The sequence below is a fragment of the Adiantum capillus-veneris genome, chromosome 26 (assembly GCF_014529385.1).
Source record: "Adiantum capillus-veneris isolate H3 chromosome 26, ASM1452938v2, whole genome shotgun sequence".
Lineage (NCBI taxonomy): Eukaryota > Viridiplantae > Streptophyta > Polypodiopsida > Polypodiales > Pteridaceae > Adiantum > Adiantum capillus-veneris.
In genome coordinates this window covers 46,061,139-46,073,665 of record NC_140956.1, presented here as the reverse complement: position 1 = coordinate 46,073,665, position 12,527 = coordinate 46,061,139, and the positions used below count along the sequence as shown (strand labels likewise).

Below are 12,527 nucleotides of genomic sequence, written 5' to 3'. Positions count from 1 at the left end.
CACCTTGTTTAGAGCAAAATTTCATGGTTTGAAGAGATAAGTGAAGACGAACGTCAAAAATCCTAGTTCAAAGTTATCTGCTATTTTCACCATTGGTTTCACAACATCGGTTTCACTATTGTACTTATGGCCCTTGTTAGACAAGGACACAAGGTCATGCAATGTGCTGAGTCAACAGTGCCGCTCGGGCATACACTTGTCACATTGACAAGCAACTCACAAGCTATGCTAGTGGCTACTCAAGGACCTCCTCTCTCTCTCTCTCTCATCCTCTTTGTCTCTCTATATTTTGTTGATTTTGTCTCTCTTTCTCTCTCACTTGTCAGGGAGAGGCGGGCCTCTTTAAAGAGAAGGCCCACAAGCTATACTGGTAGCCAGGGAATATATAGAAACTGCCACATCTTGGGCGATCTCCCCACCTCGTCCAAGGCTTGCCCATGGCTATTCTCACTAGTTTTGAAAATTGGTTTATGCATTGGACTTTTTGATAGTCCTCATTTGTGTGTGTGACATGGGGGCACAAATGGCATTGGTTCATGGTGATTTGCGTTACCTTTACCCATTGATCGACATGTCGTCCATGTGTGACATGGGCCTAAGTCTTGGTCAAAGACTGACTACAATTTCCACTTGCCTTTATTGTTTGCAAGTGGGGGAGCCAAATTTCAAATTTCAGCCAAATTTCAGGCTTTGCACTACTTTAGTGTGAGAGCAAGGACCTGGAGCCTGGGACTCGGGAGTCGAGAGGTAGGTTGTTTGACTAGGTTCAAAACGACACATTGACAAGGCGCGCACACACACACACACACACACACACACAAAATTGGGGCCATGCGGCCGCGGCCTGCCTTATATAGTTTGAAAAGGTCGAATCCGCGTGATCTTTAATACACAGGAAGAAGCGGACCTAATGAGATTATGAGAGTCTAGAGAGTGAGAGAGAGAGCGAGACAGAGAGAGAGAGAGAGCGAGACAGAGAGAGACGCTTTTGGTCTGATCTGCCAAAATTCCTAATCACGAGAGAGGGGCAGTTTGCAGGAGAGGAGCAGGTCCCCCTATTTAACTGCATGGCTCATCATTCGCCATACATTCGTGTAAACTCTTGGGCACCCACCATGGACAGAGGCGCCGACGAAGAGGCCCCCGTCCACCCTGCCTCGCCTGCTGTCTCCTCTTCTTCTGCTGTCAGCTCTACCTGGCGCTCCCGCATCCTCGGCGACTATGACTGGACCTTCCTCTGCATGCCCCGCCTCCCCTTCCATGGCACCTCCACACGCCCCCCTTTCTACTCCAAAGACGAAAAGATCCCCCTCTTCTTGTCCGTTGTCATGGGCCTTCAGCATGCTCTGGCTATGGTGAGCTCCGCCCTCTGTGCAACAGACTCTTCAGCACAATTTGGGCTTCCTTTCTTTAGGGTGTAATAACTGATTGATTGCGTTGCAGGTGGGTGGTATTATCACTGCCCCTGTCATCATTTCTGGTTCCGCCAACTTTGCCAGCCCCAAGACGGAAGCTTGTAAGCTCTTTCCCTCTGAGAGAGAGAGAGAGAGAGAGAGAGAGAGAGAGAGAGAGAGAGAGAGAGAGCATTTGCATGCTGTGTGTGGTGTGATGGTTTGATTGACCATCTGCATGTGTTGTTGTGCGACTGCTCCATCGGCCAGTTCAAGCTGTGCTGCGTAAATCTAGTCGGCCCATCTCAAAGCACTATTGGTGTTGCGTGATTGTCGGATCAACGCACTAATGTCTTCAGTCCTTTGTGCTTGTTCGGTGTAATTGATCATCTCAAGCTGTGTTGCTTAATTTTCCAATGGAGCACTTATGGCTTGTGTCCTCTGTGACTTGTCATGGTCTCAGACCTCGTAGCAGCAGCGTTAATTGTTACCTCAATCGCATCTTTCGTCCAGGTTTATCAGATCAAAATACCGTTCACAAAGTATGTAATAGGTATGTGTGAGCCCTTTTTTGTAGTTTTTTATCGACACTTCGCGCGTTGCAAGAAAGTGGAAATCTGAACTTATTTAGTCCTTGTGTGTTTTATATCATACAGGATCGGGCCTTTTATCTGTAATGGGCATCTCTTTTGCCTATATTCCTGTTGGTAAGTTATATTAATGTTTAATACACGTACACACTCTCTATTGAGCTTAGACAAGAGCAGACTGACGAATTCTCTCTGAATTGAGCTCTCAAGTGGAGCGTTTAACAAGTATTACAGTTTTTTTTGCACATGGTCTTATAATTTATTTATTATGGATGTGGTTTCCAGCCCAGCATGTCCTCACCAGTCTTCAGGCCTGCTCATGCAATGGTGCCCCTTGTCAAGTTAATGGATCGTGTCAGCAATGCACACAGCCCCTAGAAGGGCAATGCCGCACAGGGGAAGAGGCTTATGGTGCTATTTTAGGGACGGTATGTAGGAATTTTATGCAGGATAAGCCCAACTTGTGACTAATAAGTGGTGCCTAACTATGAGGCTTGCATAGTTGGCTAGACCAGAGGTCCCCAACGCCTCAAGGTTTTGGGGTCTGGATGTCTAGACCAAGTTGTGGAATCTCGTAGTTAAGTGTGCATGCGCAAGAACAGTATTGGGATGGGTGACCTTCCAAGAGAGTGCCCTCTTGGTAGGGCCCCATATGTAAAAACATGTACCTAAATTACCTGCTTTTCATTTTTCAGATTCTTGTGGTTTGTTGGTTCCAAACGGCAGTTTCATTTCTTTCTCCACGAACCATACGCCGCATTTTTCCTCCTGTTGTAACGGGAACATGTTTGATCCTGGTGGGAGTTTCTCTAGTAGCCACAGGCTTTGAGCTTTGGGGTGGAGGTCAATACTGTGCAAGTCAGGTAAAGGGAATGGCGGGTGTTGAATGATCTGATTTCCTTGTTGATAAGAGTAGCTCTAAAGCTTTGGTGTTGAGCAGAGCGATGTAGTTTTCTAAAAATACTAAAATCGTCGGGTCTGTGTTCAGGTGCTGACTACAAAGGTTCCGTGCACTGGAAATGGGAATGTGGTGTTAGCATTTGGACATCGATATTATCTGGGCCTTGGTTTTGTGGTCTTTGTAACCTTCATCTTGGTGGAACTGTTTGGATCACCTTTCATGAAGAACACTCAAGTGAGTCTTGCATTGAGCTGCTTTTACAAGCTGTTATATGGGTTGAAAAACAGCTTATGCTGTTTTTGTGCTACATAAGTAAATGCGTTCCTGCTTTAATTTACCAGGTCATCATAGCTCTGGTGGTTTCCATGGTGGTCGCGGCGTTGACACATGCCACAGATTGCAAAGATAACTGTGCACCGGCAGTATGTACTGCACCAGTTTGTTATGATGTTCTTCCTTTGGTAAGGGCACCCCGCTTGCCTTCGTGGTACCTAGTTAGTAGTTGTGCTTAAGTTAAGTAATATTGCATAATTTTTTGGGCTTTGCAATGTTCGTAAGTACGTCGCCTTTGCCCCTGTTTTTTGGAAAAAACACTGTGTTCCATTTCATATGATTAGACCAATGCGTCGTTCATATTCAGCTCATGTACAAGAGCACTGTGAAACACGATTATGCAAAATCAGTTTTAAAAGAGACAGGTTTTAAGACAGCTGGTGCCCTGCAACTCTGGAGTTGTGACGGAAACTCATTACACAGATCTTTGTATTAATGTGTGCTCATGTGTGTGGTGTGGGAGCATATATTAGTACCTAGTTCTGCACCCACTATTGTGAAGCGACGATGTTAGTGGGGATGTCATAGTATTTAGTCAATGCTATGCATGATGGAGCTGATGGTTATTTAGTCACGATGGGGGTATTTAGTCAATACTATGCATGATGGAACTGATGGTTATATTGTCATGTGGATGATTACCACGAGTCTATACCTTGCACGTTCCTTTAAAGATGAATCCGGTCTTATTCATTTAGGTATATTGAAGACAGCCTCCTAAAGTTAAATGATCGGATTCGTTCTTTTTTTAAGTACATCTATCTGACCGATCAGATGCTTGCAGGGTGTGCGTTATAATTCATCTACCAATCAAATAACTGGAATTCCAACGACGCCATCCCCTAACAGCACCTTCTGCACACAACCATCATGCGCAACACCAGCATGCTCAGGATCAATATGCACATCTTACAAGTCAGAAATATTCACCTCTTGCTCAATATCTACAGAGCTCTTGCGAAATTCTGAATTAACCTGGACCTTATTTTGAGTTCGCAGGTACCTTACCGGTGATCTGATTGCTTCAGCGGACTGGGTCACATTTCTGTGGACTCAAAGGTTTCCCCTCTCATTTTATGCGCCCGCTGTGTTGCCGTTGCTTGTTGCTTCTATAGTGGCCGCGACAGAGTGTATCGGTGATGTCACGGCAACAACGGAGGCCAGTGGCTTGCCACCCTATGGTAGTCATCTTTAGCAATGGTAGTGATATAGAGCTATGTGGAGCTTCATGTATAGCATGCTCTAACTACTATTGATCTCGATTGTTCTAACAGGAACTGAGTATGAGCGATCTATACAAGGTGCATTGCTTGCTGATGGCCTTAATGCATTTTGGGCTGCTCTTGGAACAACCATACCATTGACTACGTATGCTCAGAACAATGGAGTAATCTCTCTGTCGCGATGTGCCTCCCGAAGAGCAGGATATGCTTGCTGCTTTTGGCTCTTCCTATTGGGAGTTTTGGCAAAGTTTGCTGCAATATTCATTTCGATTCCCAACTGCATTCTTGGGGCTCTAACAGCGTGTCTAGTCGCAAGCGTTGTCGTATCTGGCGTACATGTGCTGAATTCAAGGGAGGGCTTGACACGAAGAAACCGTTTCATTGCGACGCTAGCGCTGGGGATAGGCCTGGGTGTGAATCTTGTTCCTACTTGGGTGAACATTGTTGGACAGGCTGGTTATCCTAATGAGGGAAATTTTTGGCCTGTCAATCCTGACTGGAGTCCGGGATACAGAGGTTCGCTCTCTCCCTCTCCCTCTCCTTCTCCCTCTCATGTGTGCGTGTGGGGGGGGGGGGGGGGGGGGGGGGGGGGGGGGGGGGGGTGCTGTGTGTGTGACTAAGACGAGGAAACTGGAATAACCTTTTTATTACCCGAGTGTACTAGATTGGTTATCTTAGTTCTCCCTTGAGTAGCAGGTCTCTCTCTCTCTCTCTCTCTCTCTCTCTCTCTGGTTGCATACGAAGTTGGCTAATGAAGTCCTATTTGGAACTGCAGGTTTTAGGGATGCACTCGTGCTATTCATCTCTAATGGCTTTTCTGTGGGCGGTTTTACGGCCTTTGCGCTGAATCTAATCCTTCCATTTGAAGAGGCTGACAATGATGGGAGCCACAATAATGCTGAAAAGGCTAACTCAGAGTTGCAGAGACTTAAAGCAGATGATTGAGGCAGGAAGTCATTTTGCTAATCTTAAGTTGACAAAAATGAGGCCCAAGATGTGGCATTATCCATTTGACCGATATACCATCGGTGATGAATATACTGCCCTATACACGTCCATTCTTTGCGCTTGCACACTCGGCCATATACTCCTATGACAATGAGGGACTTAGTTCCATATCTGTATAGAAGGCTTCTGAGAACAATATTGGGGGATCCAATTGGAAATTCTGTAGAACACGAGTGAATTTGGGTTTCGGCCTGAGGGTTGCTTTCTGTAAATTCTTCCATCTTTACAGCTAAATATTTCCCAAGCTGAGAATATTTTCATATATCATATGATATTTATTGCTGAGGAATCAACTTTCTGCCTTTTAATAGGCTTTTAAAAGTTGTAGTTTTGCAAGCAGGCTGTGGTGGGTTTTTTTCGGATATGTTAAAAGTCTATAATTCACATTTGAAGCTACTCCATCTGCTTGTCTGATAAACTGGCCAGTACTCAAGCTCGTATCTTTCTTTCAATTCTTCCAAAAACTCCTTTTGTGCATAAACATCTATGATTTTTGGGATCTTTCCTTAGACGAGTACATGACCAGTCCTCCAAATGAAAGAGAGACAAGCTGCTGTAGGCGGCCGGCCGCACTAGTAACGGTAATGATGTATATATTATGATGAAGAAGAGGAAAACATGATAATACATGATGTCTGGGGCCTTTCATTAGAGGAAAAGATGATCCTTGGGGCCTTTCCTTAGACAAAAGGATATTCACTTTCCACATGAAAAGAATACCCTTTCAACTTTGGAGCAACTTGTTGATGCTTAGTAAACCAATAACTCCATTCATCAAATGAAAGTCCATTCAGTCCATCCATCTTGGAAAAAGTGGCTTGGAAGAGTGTGGTAGAGCATTTTTAGGAAAAGCTATTCCCTTTAATTGGAACATCCGTCTTCATGCTTGGCTATGGCCATGGCAAGGAGCTTGTAACCTAGGTCTCGGTTTGTAGTGTAAATCTTTCAATTGAAATGAAAAATCTCGGTCGTGATTTCATTAGACCTTAATTTTGAAAGGAAAAACTTGGCTTGTAGTTAGGAATGTATGACCCCATTCTATGAGAGAGAGAGAGAGAGAGAACCTCTTTCTCTCTTGCTTGCTCTATTGGGTATACCCTACAGGCAATGCACTTAAAGACATGACATTTTCCTCCAAGAAGCAAGCACATGTGACAAGAGATCCTCACTTGAAAACGAACAGGCAGAAACTACTTTTTTTTTAATTTATAGAGTACAAGAACTTTGAAACACACGCACACACCCTATGTACAATGGCCTCACAGGTAAGGAGAGAGGCATCCCATCGCATGCACACACCCGCATATGGGTGTTAGCTCAATTGGTAGAGTCATAGCCTCTTTCCTTAGTCAGAAACTTCTTTTGGTACAAAGGAAGTCTCATGAAAGTTGCAATGCCTTTTTAAACAAGGCGAGGAGCATCGAGAGGCCTGTTGAAAGTGAAGGGGGGATGATGGACAAATGATTGAGACTTATGGAGCGTAGGTTTAAATGCATTTTTGTTGTGTTCTAATATATAATTGTAGTTTTGATCATACACACACATAATCACAAATGCTTTATAAGTTACAAAGAGCCCCACTAAAAACAAGGCGAAAGGCTAACATTGCCATTTCAAAACGAAATAAAAAGAAAAATAAGTAAAATAAAAACAATAAAGTAAAAGAATCCATCGACAAACTAAAACAAAAGAATATTTTAATGCTTTCATAAGAAAAAGTAAGTCTACTAATCATAGAAAATAATTAAGCAATTTAATATTGAAATGGATATTTTATGAGGTTTTTAAATGAAAAGATTTTTTTACAAAATAGAATATTAAGAAAAATTTCACTGGGTTCAAACTTCTTATGAATGAACTCCTTAATCCCTTGTTCTCTAAGGCCTTTTTAGAGCAAAAGCCAAAAAAAAACTCTTATGAATGAACTCCTTACTCCCTTGTTCTCTAAGGCCTTTTAGAGCAAAAGCCAAAAACAATGATCCAATTGAGAGGGAGTACAACCACCAACCATGAGACCACATTACTAATTTAGGGTGATTAGATATACAAACAAGACATTTTCAAATAGTCAACTCAACTTCATTTTTGACATGATAGACTCTAAAGAGTCCCACATGGCCAATATGGACAAGTGAAGCTTCACTTGACATTCTAAACATTTAAAAGAAGTCATGTACCTATATAAAGCTCTCAAATAAAGGATCCATTGACAAAGCAAAACTTAAAGAACTAAGCTCTCAAATGAAAGGATCCATTGACAAAGCAAAACCTAAAGAATGACGGCTCATTGTCGTTTAGTATATACTAGTATGTGACCCGCGCATTGGTGCGGCCAAAAAAACATTGCCTCTATTTTTGTAGGGCTATCTTATCTTCCAAGTGGAACACTATCAATATTCTCTTCCTACATGTATAGTTTATTGCATTTCTAAAAGTGATGCATGACACAACCTCTTGATAGATTCTAACAAACATGAATGTAAGATGTTGCAAAGCATTCTTTGATACCAATCTTGGGAGCTTCTCATAGAGATTATTTTTCATGAGGTGCTAGCGCTTGTTCAACAAATTTAGAAGTGTTGTACTTCTATTGAGAGAGAGAGAGAGAGAGAGTCCTTTTGGTCTATCTTCGTCCAACAATGCTATGAAACTTGATTATACAAATTAAATAAGTGAACATGGTGTGAAGACACAAAAGCTACTACAATTTATTTTAAGAATGGAGTGGGTTCTGACATGGTTCGACAATAGGAACACAATTGAATTAAATTTCTCTGCTCTACTCTCTTCCTTGCTTCTATCCTTGCATCTTTCTTTTGAGCAAGGCTTGGTAGTAGTGCACATCATAATCTCCTATATAGTAAGAAGGACCTCTTTCCCTTGGTCCACCTAGGGTTGAGAAAAGTGCTACCAAGTCGAGAAGAACAAACTCGATAAGCCAGCAAGTTTTTAAACACGAAGGCCATAACTGCTACACTGTGTAATTACAAAACTTTTCATGTCTAAGAGTAGAGTTGTGAAAAGATTAGGGCTCATAGTTTCCAATATACCATTAAAGCTTCAAGTTTTAAAGAGATGAGTTGGCTTTCTTTTGTGCACAAGCATGGTAATGGTTTACATCATCACCTAATCACAACAATGCAAAAGTAGCTTAGTACGACAAGGTGCATACTATATGTTCATGTACACTTTCATGTCATTTGCATCTTAAATTGTGATAGAAATGAAATAAAAATAACTTCGTGTAGTTGTTTATTTTTGTAGGAGTTTTGGCCATTATGCTAAACTACAGGATGTGGTTCAAAATTGAGGCTATAACCTAAAATCACGCATGTCATTAATCTCTATCTCCCTCTCCCCAAATTACAAAAGCATGTTTCTCTTTGAGAGAGAAGATTGTATTCAACCATTTACATGCTTGGGACTATTCTCTTACGCACAATCTCTACCATAACAACCATTTAGCTTAGCTCCTTGGCTTAGCTTCTACTCTCTTAAATGTGAGACCGGACAATGAGGCAATGTAGGAGAGCCTCCTTTTGTATACAGATTATGTCCCTTTAAAATTTGAGAGTATGAGTATTATACCCTACTTTAGTGCTCATCTTTTGATCACATCAAATTTCTTTTCTGACATTTTAGCCTGGACCATTGCCTACATTTCTTTCTCTCCTAGAACCTCCATGGATTATATTTGTCAGTATCTATAGTCTTCAAGCATGCTACATGCTGAATTTAGTACCATAGGTCAATCTCATTTTTAAGGATGCAATGTCGAGTCTCTCTCTCTCTCTCTCTCTCTCTCTCTCTCTCTCTCTGAGGTCATTTTCTAAGATATTAAAAATCCCACCCCCTTTCCCTCCTTGAGAAAGTATGTGTGCATGTAAGTGACTACATTCAAGAATTACGACTTGTTGACTATATTCTTTATGTCTCTTATGTATTTCTTCTTCTTCTTCTCCCTCCCTCTCTCTCTCTCTCTCTCTCTCTCTCTCTCTCTCTCAAATAATAGGTCTTGAGTTCAACTCTCCTTGTCAGATAGACCTTTAAGGTCTCTTGGGATAGTTTTCGACAACGTTAAAATTCCCTCTTCTTCTTCTTCTCTCTCTCTCTCTCTCAAAACTCATATGATAGTATATCTCCCTCTATTATGGTGATGTTGTGTGTGTGTGTGTGTGTGTGTGTTATTTAAGCTATGGAATAGGATGACTCCTTGTGAGTAGTGTTTGGAGAAGGTTTACCTAAGCTTAGCCATTAAGATTTTAAATTAACCAATTCCAAACCGGGTTAGAAGGAAGCAAAGTGGGTAAAAATAGTCCAAAATGCTATAAAATTGGCGATTTTAGAGATTATTAGTACTTTTGGTGTGCATCTTAATTGAAAGGAGATGGGCATTGTAGATACATAAATAAAATGAAGGCCATTTTGGCTACAAAGGGCAAATGCCAAAAGGTTCTTGAGGGATTGAGAGAGAGGGAGGGAGGGAGGGAGGGAGGGAGGGAGGGAGGGGCACATCGCCTAGTCAAGGGGACACACGGGGCCACTATTATTTTTTGATACGCTAAACTATCATCATCTTCTCCCAACGACACTATGCATAGATAAAAGGGGAGGGTTACGTGTGGAGAGGTCAAGAGTTTAGGAAACTTTTCATTTCAATAAAGAATTTATAGAATATTATAACCTCATAGAAACAATAACAAATTATTTTAAAGATTTGAAGCATTTAATAAAATTGAAATGATACAAAGATGACATGCATAAGTTGAGATCTCTCTCTCTCTCTCTCTCTCTCTCTATATATATATATATATATATATATATATATAATTATATGTGTGTGTGTGTGTGTGGGAGAGAGAGAGAGCCCTCTTGCTATTGTTCCAGTACAATACTCCTCTCCGTCCCCCGCGCCCTCCACACCCCCAAAACCCCTCTCTCTCTATCTCCTCTCAATAGGTATATCAATTGTTGGATTTTTCGTATAACTTTAACATCTCATTACATTGTTCCTACACCCTTAAATATTTTTCTCTCTCTTTCTCTCTTCCCTCTTCTCCTTGTCGCATCATTTGTTGGGCACTAAAAAATTGTCCTCTCTCTCTCTCTCTCTCTCTCTCTCTCTCTCTCTCATGTTGATTTTTTACGAGCACCCTTGCATGTCAAAATTTAGAGAATTTATAAATTTTTAAGCATAACCCATAGTTTAACTCTTGAAAATAAAAATGACAAAATATCCCAAAATTGGTAAAAGACCCCTCAATTGGGCAATCTCTCTCTCCATTTGGGGTGCCAATGTGAGTGTTTGTTTTTGTCAGGCATTTTATCTATTTTCTACGAGTGAAAAACGTTAGCTACTCTTTTGAAAATACACTATAATGCTAAGAAAACCATAATATCTTGGAGATTTGAAGGATAGGGTGCCCTTCGTGAGACAGAGTCCCTGTGAGCTCGACAGTAAAATATATCTCTCTCTCTCTCTCTGTCTCTCTCTCTCTCTCTCTCTCTCTCTCACACACACACACACACACAGGCAATGCGATGGTCTCTCTCTCTCTCTCTCTCTCTCTCTCTCTCTCTCTCATGGCCAATAATGTGAATAAGGTCCCCTTTATTTGCATGCACGTCCTTAAAGTGAGACAACCCCAAGTCGATGTTAATCGAGTTTTTTTTCAAACTCTTTCTTTAAAGCAATACAACCTTCTAGTTTTTTTTTATAATATCAATATTGATCTTGAAAAAAACCTTTGAAAAAATAAAACCAAATATATTTTTCAAATTTAAATTCTCATTAAATAACAAAATCTCTACTAAAAGTATTCCTTTTTTGTTATGTGCATTTAAATTGGAATATTTCTTCTATGTAGAGTACAAAGTCATTTCACTTTACATTATGATAAGCTAAACCTTGTCATTTCTTACAATGTTACCCTTCACTTTTACGTTTTCAATTTTACCCTTTACTTTTGCATTTTACAGCTTGTCATTTCAATGTTACCCTTCACTTTTACGTTTTCAATCTTACCCTTTACTTTTGCATTTTACAGCTTGTCATTTCAATGTTACCCTTCACTTTTACGTTTTCAATCTTACCCTTTACTTTTGCATTTTACACCTTGTCATTTCTTACAATGTTACCCTTCACTTTTACATTTTACAACATGTGTTTTGTGAGACTTTCTGTCAAGTGAGCCATTGAGTGACATGTGGATAGCCTGTCCTTCCTTGAAAATTTTAAGCTGCATTATATATAGTATAGATATATGTATTCTATTCTATATATTCTATAATGGCAGAGGGAGTGCCCTTTACACGTCGAAAACTACAAGATGAAGACTAAAGTTCAAAATTGAGAGAAGCTTCTCTGTGCACGATAAAGAGGGAGAGAGAAAGAGAGAGACAGGCCGCCGTAGGCGGCCGGCCACACTAGTAATGATAATGATGTATATATTATGATGAAGAAGAGGAAAACATGATAATACATGATTTCTGGGGCCTTTCATTAGAGGAAAAGATGATCCTTGGGGCCTTTCCTTAGACAAAAAGATATCCACTTTCCACATGAAAAGAATACCCTTTCAACTTTGGAGCAGCTTGTTGATGCTTAGTAAACCAATAACTCCATTCATCAAATGAAAGCCCATTCAGGCCATCCATCTTGGAAAAAGTGGCTTGGAAGAGTGTGGTAGAGCATTTTTAGGAAAAGCTATTCCCTTTAATTGGAACATCCATCTTCATGCTTGGCTAGGGCCATGGCAAGGAGAATGTAACCTAGGTCTCGATTTGTAGTGTAATTTTTTCAATTGAAATGAAAATTCTCGATCGTAATTTCATTAGACCTTAATTTTGAAAGGAAAAACTAGGCTTGTAGTTAAGAGTGTGTGACCCCATCCTGAGAGAGAGAGAGGTTCTCTCTGGCTTGCTCTATTGGGTATACCCTATAGGCAATGCACTTAAAGACATGACATTTTCCTCGAAGAAGCAAGCACATGTGACAAGAGATCCTCACTCTGCATTAGTTGAAAACAAACAGACATAGTTTATCTACAACTCCCAAGTGCACAACTTGTTTCAAGAATTA

The 12,527-nt window shown here is 40.8% G+C and overlaps 1 protein-coding gene across 1 annotated transcript; it reads left to right on the top strand.

Moving 5' to 3' along the window:
- The first annotated feature begins 932 nt into the window (after nucleotides 1-932).
- Nucleotides 933-5,879, top strand: LOC147423365 (uric acid-xanthine permease-like). The gene is made up of 12 exons (XM_086501651.1): nucleotides 933-1,355; nucleotides 1,444-1,516; nucleotides 1,855-1,944; nucleotides 2,048-2,098; nucleotides 2,267-2,409; nucleotides 2,677-2,844; nucleotides 2,970-3,116; nucleotides 3,224-3,343; nucleotides 4,000-4,130; nucleotides 4,215-4,396; nucleotides 4,490-4,954; nucleotides 5,214-5,879. The coding sequence occupies exons 1-12, from the start codon at nucleotides 1,068-1,070 to the stop codon at nucleotides 5,381-5,383; spliced, it is 2,028 nt and encodes a 675-aa protein (XP_086357777.1). The 5' UTR covers nucleotides 933-1,067; the 3' UTR covers nucleotides 5,384-5,879.
- Nucleotides 5,880-12,527: the final 6,648 nt, after the last annotated feature.

Coding starts and splice junctions, on each gene's coding strand:
- LOC147423365 (XM_086501651.1), top strand. CDS start 1,068: ATGGCTCATCATTCGCCATACATTCGTGTAAACTCTTGGGCACCCACC. Junction 1,356..1,443: donor TTCAGCATGCTCTGGCTATG/GTGAGCTCCGCC, acceptor ATTGCGTTGCAG/GTGGGTGGTATTATCACTGC. Junction 3,344..3,999: donor GTTATGATGTTCTTCCTTTG/GTAAGGGCACCC, acceptor AGATGCTTGCAG/GGTGTGCGTTATAATTCATC.